We start from the raw sequence: 10200 nt of genomic DNA, 5'->3' as shown, positions 1-10200 counted from the left end.
TCCGATCTACCTTCTTATTGGATCCTGAAACACGTGACTCTTGTTCTCAGCGTCCCTGGAACGATGTTGCTGAGTTTCAGTCTAACCTAAAAACTTGCACCATCTGAAACGGCAAGAAACAATCGTTTGTTGTTTTGACGTTTTCTATTCGAAAGACTTTATCTTGGGTATGCAATTCCTCTTTCTATTTTATTGTCTTTATAGCGATATTCTTGTCTTACATTTTCGTAATGAGAAATTGTTGTAAATTGTTATCGAGATATAAAGTTCGAATCTTAAATACGAAGGTAATTTAGAGAGACAACATGTAATCTTACGAAATCAACAAGGAAAAATACCAATTACAAGAAAGAAAATATATTTTATTTTATTTTTTTTTTTTACAATCATTATAATAAATCTAACAATATAAAAGTATATTATTTAAAAATAATATTTAATAGTATAAAATGTTGTAAAGCAGCTTTACATATCACATCTGGGGTGGGGTAAATTACTAATTATACATGTTAGTTTAGTGGTATCAACCAATTGGATTTAAAAAAAATATATATATAATATATATATACATATATATATATATATATATATATATATATATATATATATATATATATATATACATATATATATATATATATATATATATATATATATATATATACTGTTATTAAATTCACATAGTAATACTTTATAAAATTAATGATTCATAATTTTCTGAATACATATCTAGTATTGTCTTAAGTATAAAGATTGTTAAACTAAATGCGAGGTTCGAAGTAAAAGATGTCTTAAACTCATGAAGGAATACAGTCTAAATAGAATTCAAGACATTTTATAATTTTATGTTAAATAAGAAATCTTGTTGCATCCAATTGGCTACAGACCAATACCACCAGTGAAAAATATGTTTTTACTTTCAAGCCCATGGCTTGTTTTTATTGCACAGTTTTCCAAACCAACCAGGCTCACAAAGACACGTATTATCAGGTTGACACGTTCCATTTCTGCATGCTCTTGTGCAGGCTGAGCGTTGCGGAGATCTTCTACCAATTTCACAATGATCTCCTTTGAAGCCAGTAGGACATCTGCACACATTGTTCCCTTTACATTTTCCTCCATTTAAACAAGGAATTACACACTTTGCTAAAAAAGTGAAAACATATTTATTATGAAGCCAATACTATAATTTTAACCATTAGTAGCTACATTTCTATTATAATTTTACTTACAAAATTCACAACGTAATCCAAAATATCCTTTTGGACATTCGCAAGTATCTTTTTGTATACATTTCCCACCATTTAAACATTTTTCTGCACATATACCTAAAATTAATTGTGCTTTAATTAAGAGAAAAAATTTTTGTCACAAACGCTTTTTTAAAGTTTATAGAAAAAAATGCTGCATCTTAGACAGCTTGGAATTCGATTGGCTAGTACATCAGCAGTTTCAGGAGCAACTAGATCAGGGAAATTATTAGATTCAGTTATAAGGGTAGATCATGCTGGAGAATTAGGAGCTGATAGAATATATGCTGGACAAATGGCTGTTTTAGGTATAAATATACTGTAAATATATACCAGGATGTTGTTATTTCTTTGAATATAAATTTAACACGGGTATATAAGGCAGGTAGAACATCTGTTGGTCCAACTATTCAACATATGTGGGATCAAGAAAAGAAACATCGTGCAAAGTTTGAAGAGTTGATTAGAAAATATCGTGTAAGACCCACTGTTCTAACACCTGTTTGGAACATTGCTGGGTTTGTCCTTGGTGCTGGTACAGCACTCATGGGAGAAAAAGCAGCTATGGCTTGCACCGTAGCTGTTGAAACAGTGATCACAGAGCATTATAACGATCAATTACGTGCATTGATGGAAAGTGATGAAAAAGTACATGAAGAAGTTTTAGAAGTAATAAAAAAATTTCGTGATGAAGAACAAGAACATCATGACACTGGTCTAAAACATGGTGCAGAACAAGCACCATTCTATCAAGCTTTAACAAATGTTATTAAATTTGGTTGTAAAACTGCTATATCAATATCCAAAGTTATATAAATTATATAATTTGTTAATATAGTACAAAAGTGTAACTTTAATAAAATATTTATAAATATTAGTTTAGTTTTAAGTAAATAAAATATCTGTTTTATATATATGTCTTATTTTGAAATCAAAATACCTCCTTCACAATATGGTCCTTGAAAACCTGGTGGACACGAACAAACACCAGGTGCTGTACAATTGCCACCATTCATACAGTTTGGATAGCACAATGCCTTTTTACAATGAGGTGGGCCTAAATATCCATCTGGACAAGGTCCAGGATTAGGTTCTGCAATGAAAAATATTATATAAAGAAGAAAGATTCATTTGATATCAATAACAAGTACAGGATTTGAATATAATAAGTGTAATCATAAAAGTATTTTTTAATAATATTGTATAAATTCATAAATAGTACAAGCAAATATCAAATTGGTTCATGCGTAAATTTTATCTTGTCTTTCACCTTTAGACCATAAACAATTATCGTTCATTGCAAAGGAACACAAGATACATTGAGCGATTATTTTCCGCTACACCCACGTAAATTTAAGCAGATAAACGCAATTACACATTGACTTAAGTGAATACTTCGGCCACTTAAAATGGCTTTCATTAATAAAAATTTTAGGATACATTCGGGTCAAAGAGACTCATGCGCTCATTGATTTGAAGAAACTATTTTATCGATTACAGATCTATAGGATAAGCGGATAAGAGGATCTACCTTCATACTAATCGGAAAGCGTTATACACAGTTAAAGCTTCCCGCAAAATATCTTTTATCGAGTTGTATACACAAAGATATATATTGTGCACCGATCGGACAGAAACACAATCGAAATCATCGTCAATTCATAACATGTCTCCTACTCCACATACATCATTATTACAAAAAATGTTTGCTTCTATCATCTTCTTTCCTTATCTTTTTGCAAAGAGCAGTTTTCATGGTAATGAAACAGTTGAGATTTCGATAGTTTCTAATTGAAGTGTGTAGCAAGTTGAGCAATGAATTATTGCTGATACAGAACTCTGTGCGTGCGGGCAGGCGTGTGTGTGCGTGTGTAGAAAGAGATGATCATGGGCGCGATTGACGCACTCACCGCGCACGGCGCATTCTTTTCTCAGGTTAAGGCGAAGGGGTGTTCCGTTTAAAGGTTTTCCCTTACGACTTTCAATCATCAAACCGATGCCTAATTGCGCAATGCCCGAATTATTACCGGAACATGGTAATAGGACGCTGAATTCTGCGAATTTAATGAACATTATGCATTTATTTATATACGTAGGCATCAAATTTAATAATTTTTTGTTAATCGATTAAATTTGTTGACTCAAAATATTTCGATAATTAAAAAAACATAAATTACCCTTAGGTCTCTTGGGTACTCTTCCTTGCGTTTTGATCGTGATATATGGTGTTTTCAGGATCGTCTCGTCGAACGATTTTAATCGATAAAAATTATAGTAATATTTCTTTACACCAGACTTCCATGTAAAATTCACGTACGTTACTTCGCTCGGAATAATCGGTAATTTGCTTTCGAATTCTGGATCCAATAGATAAGGCAAGACCCTACCCTCCGTAATCGCGAATATCTCCATTTCAACCCCTAAACGAAACAGAGAAGATAAAGATCGATTGTAACTTGTTACATTGTCATACATATTTATGTAGAGTGATGTTGGAATAAATTAAAAGAAATAGATTATTACTCTAATACTATTTATAGAATAAATTAATACAGTAGTATATCTATACTTAAACATGAGAGAATCACATAAAAGATATGTATATATATATATATATGAACAATAATGATAGAATTTTTATCTTATAATGAAATAACATAGTATCATATAACATAAACAGATATACGAAGTATTTTATAACATAAATTAGATATAATATAAAAAATAAATATTGTCCCCATATACTAAAATCATGAATAAGTGAATGCCACAACAGCATCCCAAAAATGGCAATTTTATCAATATCAAATAAATTCTTTAGAATGACAATATGTATTTTTTTCTTTTAATACCAATATGATAAGAATATCAAGAAGAATAAAATACTGTAGGAATAAAATAACACAGTATATGCAAAAAGAAAAATGCAGCACTCAACACGGATGGATATTCGTGGCGCGGTAGTATCGATATCCGTAAACCAACTTACCGCTGAACATTTTGATCTGTTGCTGGTCGATCCATAGGGAGATGTCACCGGTTGGTTTGTGCCCATTGCCGGATCGATGGTGATTTCTCGCGGCCGCCGTGTCCAGGAGCAGAGCGATCGCCGCCGAGGCCAGGGCGGCTGCGGCCCACTGCATAATTAACGACGTGCCGCCAGGTGTTGCACGGTTTATGACTAGCCCCCTTGTGGCTATGTAAATCTTTCTCTTTCTGTATGATTCTTTGTAAGCGTAAGCTATTCGTTGGTGTATGTGACACTCGTGTGTCTTGGTGTGTGCAGCCCGACGGAACACGCCACGATTTGACGCGTGAAATTTGGGATTTCACGGCGAAACTCGAGACGAACGAGCACGTTCTCACGCACGCAATTTAATGAGCTGACACAACCCAGAGAGACACGTATGCGAAGCTTCAATGGGGATCAGATCTCGCGATCAAGGGAACGACCAACGACCGGTTGACCGACGACCAATTTCGCCGATGTCTCGCTGTAGCTTTCTGCCAGCTCTGTCGATAATGCAGCCGTACGATCACACGACGTTAAGTCAACAAGACGCGTATGCACACGTTCGTACAGGCCGCGTTGCTGCGGCAAACTGACTGACTGACTGACTGACTCAATGAGAAAAGGTCTACAGCAGCCCGTCTTCTTGCTGTGAGTCTGAGAGCAAGATCTCTATCTCTTAAGGGGTCCCGATACGTTTGGGGATAAGGGTGCGTGCACAACGATTTGCAAGATCGATATTTGATGCTTCTTTTGAAACTTGACCGATCATAATTTCTGACATAATCTCCATTGGATTTTCTTAACTTCTTCTTTGACATTTTTAATATTTTTTAATTTTGCTACATTGCTTGCCACCGTGATCTTTCATTGTTAACAAAATGTATTGAATTTGCTGAAAATATGAAAAAATCATTCTTAATCCATTGAATATTTTTTTATTTGTTGAAAGAAAAATAAGAACAGGGCATAACAAATCGTAGGTCATAGTAGTAAATATTTAATGTTAAGAACAGCTTCGAAATGTAATATATAAGTCCTCATTGAACAAAGCTGTGAATTTAAATTTGAATTGATTCGAATATTACCTTGACTGCAATTCATAATTGTAATACAGCCATTGTCACCAATAAAATCTATCGAATATCGAAGATAAAAAGAATTCACCTAAATACAATTATTTGCATAACAATCGCGATATTACGAAATTCTTTGTATTCGACGAGTCTGTGAATGATCTTATTAAAGACGGACGCGTTTCTTGGAGAGATAAATATCTGGTATTTATTTGGTAAATCCTGTTGACGTATTTTATGGTTTATCAGTCGATATCAATCTCCTCGGGACTCGAATATTGTATACGCGGATATATGGAAATCAGAATTCGGATTAGCAAATAAGGTGAAAAGAAATGGGTGGAAGGAACCAGTTTTTAAACGTCTTTGGCCGGGTTCCTCCTCTTCGTTTCTTCTCTCCATTCTCTTTCGTACTTCATCGTCTATTCCCCTCCTTATCCCTCCCCCGTCTGTCTTTGCATTCGGCAAAGAGAATTCACTGTTGCAGTGTGGACTTTGTTCCCAAGCTTGACACCAAGTCTGCTGTTAACTTATCTTTCAGCTTCTCTCGAATCTCTTGAATAATCTGTGAGGTGTCAGAAATCGATCAGAGACGAACGATCGACGATAAAGCACTTCAAATACCTGCTATTTCGCACAACTGTTTCAAAGTAACATACTCTACTATTCCAGGGCTGCTTTTACATCTCTGGTAATAAAAATCTTGTAGATGGAACAAAATCTTTAAAACTTACTTTTGGTCAGAACACATATTCCAAAAGGGGATTACTATTCACGAGCAATATCGTAACAACAACGAAGAATCTTCTGAAGAGATTGCTACGAAAATTAAATATAAATTTATCAAGTATTTTAAGTTCTTATTGTAGTTTCTATTACATAATACTTTTGAGACATATCTTAAAAGATGAGCGAATTTCAGGATGGTATTTCATCGTTCTCTTGTGGTGCAACTCTTCTTAGTTAGTACGGTATTCTTCCCGTCGAATGTTCGACCACATTTCCATGGTCGTTTTGCAATCCGTTACAAAGGCTGGCTTGTTAGGTATCGTGGTATATACGACATGCACGATTTTACACTCTGGCGCTTGTGGTCGGTCAGGCCGCAAACATTTTTCGCGCCTCACAGAGACGAGCAACTCTTCGCGACGCGATTGATCTTCCAAGGAACATGCCAGATCGTCGGAAACTTTCTACAAACAGGTGCAGGTGACGAAAGGTACACAAGACGCTCTCCATATATACTGGTTATTTCACAGATATATACACACATAGATATATACGTAGAGATAATATGGTCGAGCAAAAGTACACTACAAATGTAAAGTACAATGCTATTTTACGTAAATTATTCTCTTAAGAGAGACATTAGTATCTCAGATAGTATCAGCAAGATACTGTAGCGTATTCTATAACCTAGATTTCACGAAAGTTTCATATTACTCAATATATTTTCAAATTTCATTGTTTCAAGAGAACAACATTACTATATCATCTATTTTCTTAGAATATCGTCTCTTTTTTATTAAATATTCTATAATGAAAAACTCCATATTTTAAATGATGAAATATTAATTCTTATATATCCCAGCATCTAATAAATTTTTATTGTACTTCTATTTTGTTAATAGTATTGATTGATTGATTTCTTAGAAAGTACGGGGAGTTCACTGAAGTAATTCATGGATTCTTGAAGAGAAACAATTTATCTTCATCAAATAATGAACGATAACCAGGTTTATTTGCGATTCCACGGTTACTTATGACAGCTGAGATGAACGATTCTCCTCCGTGTTTAGCCGAAATCAAAGCAAAAGTAGAAAACAAGCGCGTAATAATGGAATGGCTGGCGATTGCATTACTATTTTCGACCACGGGGTTCGAATGAAAGCCCGGTTGATGAATAATACATGATATGCGATAGATGTGTTGCCGTTGCTGTGGACCGAGTTTGTTAGTGAACTGTCTTCGATCTCCGTGTCTCGGGAAAGGAACTATATTTAATTTAGCACTCCAGCGATAATACGTTAAATATATGTAGCAAACTGCCAACTGCTCTATTCGTGCACTTTTTGTTATTTTTTCTTATATTTATATATTACTAAACAAATTTAAAAAAAGCTATTGTATTGAAGGTGTTCCGGGTAATTCATCTGAAAATTTAACGAGCCATTTATTTTCTTTAACAGATCGGTGATATCTTAGACGATGCACTGCGTCTTAAGAATTCTACGGCGATATCTTCATTTTTAGAAATCAAAGTACACAGTTCCTGAAGGAGAATGGGGTTGTTCTGGATACATCAGGCAACAGGTTTAACAGAACGGTTAATGAATAGTTGATAATAGTGTCCATTGTAGGCTGCGTGTCCGAGGATTGGCCCATCTAACAAATGGCCCATTGTTATCTCTTACGGCTCCTCGGTCTTCCTCTTGCTCTTTCTCTTCTTCGCCTTTTTCCTTCTTCATACTCCTTTTGCCGTGCACGAAACGGGCGTGCATACAGGGTAATTCAGAAAAGAGAAACGATCTTCTCGCGCGCAGAGCTATTATTACTGTGTTTGGTCGGTTGAAAGATACACACGGTTCGATAACAGCCCATCAGTTGAATTCTTGGTATTTTTGATCGGTAAGTAAAAATAAAAAAAAAAAAAACAACAAGCACCCCTCTTTATTCTTTTCTTCTTGCTTTTTATTCTAGTAACAAAAGAATCATATAGTGTATATAGAACTTTCTGCAGAATGAAATCAGGACAATCTTACATCGTTTTTATGCGTCATAAGTGACAAGTAGGAGGAAAGGTGGAGACAGAAATAATCAATTTCACGGATATTGGAATATCCATCGAGCAATCGATATTTGTAAGCCGGAATACGTGCTGAGACTCTAATAGCCAGGCGAAATTAGAGGATATTGAATAAACCATTGCACGAGAAAATTGAGCACTGTATATTATCGGCGGATTACGAAGGAAAGGCCGTTTCGTCCGATACACAACGTACAATTGATTCGAACGTATATTATACATGGCTCACGAACGGGGAAGCGAGTCTCGAGGGCCGTCCCCATGAGGAGCAACCGGTGCCGGTTTATTCCCGATCGAATGTTTTTGCCCGACCGTCGCAAACCTAATTGGATTCGCTACGAACCACCTGACAGTCGTACACGGCAGAGCATTACGCAAAACCGTGTACCGTCCCCAGCTTTTTAAATGTCGATCCGCCGACGGTCGGTCCGTTTCGAGCCGCATTAACGCAGGGGCTCGTCCGATCATGCTTGCAAAATCGAATCAGCTGTTGGTTACGCTTGTTAATTGTAACGAATAGATTGTATTAAAAGTTGATCTTTCGCACGATTTTATGGGAACAATGAACCTACTTCGTGGAAGTAAAAATCCAGGGAAAGCAATTTATGCGCTGGATGATCTTTTGTTCTCCTTTTTTCTGTGAATGGAATTCTTGTTTTATCATAATAACATACGTTATAATATTTTATGCTACGTCGATCGAGATAATGTCTGATCTTGCGTTATATATTTTCATCTTATGTAGGTACGATATACATGACATCTACCTATCATTGTAATTTTTACCTTGCAACGTACCCGTGTATCCGATCAGCGTGTGCAACTCGTATATACGATCCTTCTTTCTCATATGCACCGACCTTACCTCCTCTTTTCCCACAGGATACAAACGCACACGACCTCGGATCCTACATGGACACACGGCTCCTCCGGCAGGCAGCCAGGCGCTAACGTCGATGCATGTAGCTGACGGCAGCGGCCAGATCGTGCTATGTTTCTGCGTCATCGGACCGCGTTCTCCTTTCATCCTTTTTCATCGTTCTCTTCTCACTAGGTAGACAACAATGATAGAATGATATCTCTACGGAGTGGGGAATACGGAAAAATGGGATTAGCGATCAGAGAAAGAATCCGAAAAAGTCGGAAAACTCTGAAAGAAAAAGAGAGAACAGGGTAGAAAGTTGGGTAAAACAAAGAAGATGGAACAGGGGCGAAAATACATGGGAAAGAGACAGAAAAAGGAAATATTGGCGAAAGAGAGGACAAAGGAGAAAGAGGGGACAAGAAAAAAGAGAGAGAGAGGAATTCTCGAGAGATCAAGTTAGAGTACTGGCACAAAAAACCTGTCCCGCATAATTACATTATCGGTCACATCTCGTTCGACTTCTGTCCACAGTCACACAGCCCTTGCTTGGGAAAACGAATGCGTTCCCATATAATACAGGCCACCGTTGCTTCGAGGACGATGCAGCAAGGTCTCCAATGAAACTGCAGGGGGTCCGTGCCATTGTTCTTTATCCTATCTTTTACGGATTTTTGGTAGAAAACATCGAATATTCTGGCAAATTGAATAGGAAGCATCGAACATTTTCTGTGATGGTTACTTTAGTTTGGGTCATTAGTCTCTTCGATAGAACATGCTGATTCCTGTGGTGGAAAACGATGAGAACTCGGTGGTGAAAGAATGATCAATGGTCCTATATTCATATTTTTTGGTTGTTTCAAGATTTTGATTTATTTATTTATTATTCATAATTTATTCTTTTCTTTATTGACATAGGAGATGTTACACAGGCATTGGAATGCGCGTTATCATAGTCGCTGGTAAACAGTCGAACACAAAGCGAAGTCACTTTGAAATTTTACATAACATTTGTAACGCAATGAGATACATACTCTCAATCTCTGTTGCACTACGGGGAGATGAAAGAATCTTTAACCAGATTGCTAAACTCTGAAAACTCTACTCCGTAGAAAAAATATTGAAACGATGACATCGCTGAAAAAATACATAATGATGTATCCCTTCTGGGAGCACTCTTATGCATCTTTTCATCG

At 36.2% G+C, this 10200-nt stretch overlaps 2 protein-coding genes across 2 annotated transcripts; one reads left to right on the top strand and one right to left on the bottom strand.

Moving 5' to 3' along the window:
* Positions 1-18: 18 nt before the first annotated feature.
* Coq7 (ubiquinone biosynthesis protein COQ7, mitochondrial) lies at positions 19-2162 on the top strand. The gene is made up of 3 exons (XM_033347103.2): positions 19-167; positions 1389-1558; positions 1636-2162. Exons 2-3 carry the CDS (start codon positions 1402-1404, stop codon positions 2064-2066), a joined length of 588 nt encoding a protein of 195 aa, XP_033202994.2. The 5' UTR covers positions 19-167; positions 1389-1401; the 3' UTR covers positions 2067-2162.
* Positions 907-4866, bottom strand: shf (WNT inhibitory factor 1). The gene is made up of 6 exons (XM_033346780.2): positions 4240-4866; positions 3428-3670; positions 3161-3304; positions 2191-2343; positions 1233-1328; positions 907-1146 (listed from the first exon to the last, which is right to left on the bottom strand). The coding sequence occupies exons 1-6, from the start codon at positions 4391-4393 to the stop codon at positions 920-922; spliced, it is 1017 nt and encodes a 338-aa protein (XP_033202671.1). The 5' UTR covers positions 4394-4866; the 3' UTR covers positions 907-919.
* Between the last annotated feature and the right edge of the window lie 5334 nt (positions 4867-10200).

Source organism: Bombus vancouverensis, chromosome 14 (assembly GCF_051014615.1).
Source record: "Bombus vancouverensis nearcticus chromosome 14, iyBomVanc1_principal, whole genome shotgun sequence".
NCBI lineage: Eukaryota > Metazoa > Arthropoda > Insecta > Hymenoptera > Apidae > Bombus > Bombus vancouverensis.
This window is presented reverse-complemented; position numbering and strand designations above follow the sequence as displayed.

What these genes read in the sequence shown, in the direction of transcription:
- Coq7 (XM_033347103.2), top strand. Translation starts at nt 1,402, where the DNA reads ATGCTGCATCTTAGACAGCTTGGAATTCGATTGGCTAGTACATCAGCA. An exon ending in TGGACAAATGGCTGTTTTAG is followed by an intron (nt 1,559 to 1,635) that starts GTATAAATATAC and finishes TATATAAGGCAG; the next exon opens with GTAGAACATCTGTTGGTCCA.
- shf (XM_033346780.2), bottom strand. Translation starts at nt 4,393, where the DNA reads ATGCAGTGGGCCGCAGCCGCCCTGGCCTCGGCGGCGATCGCTCTGCTC. An exon ending in AAAAGAATGCGCCGTGCGCG is followed by an intron (nt 2,344 to 3,160) that starts GTGAGTGCGTCA and finishes TTTTCATTGCAG; the next exon opens with AACCTAATCCTGGACCTTGT. An exon ending in AGGACCATATTGTGAAGGAG is followed by an intron (nt 1,329 to 2,190) that starts GTATTTTGATTT and finishes AATTAATTTTAG; the next exon opens with GTATATGTGCAGAAAAATGT.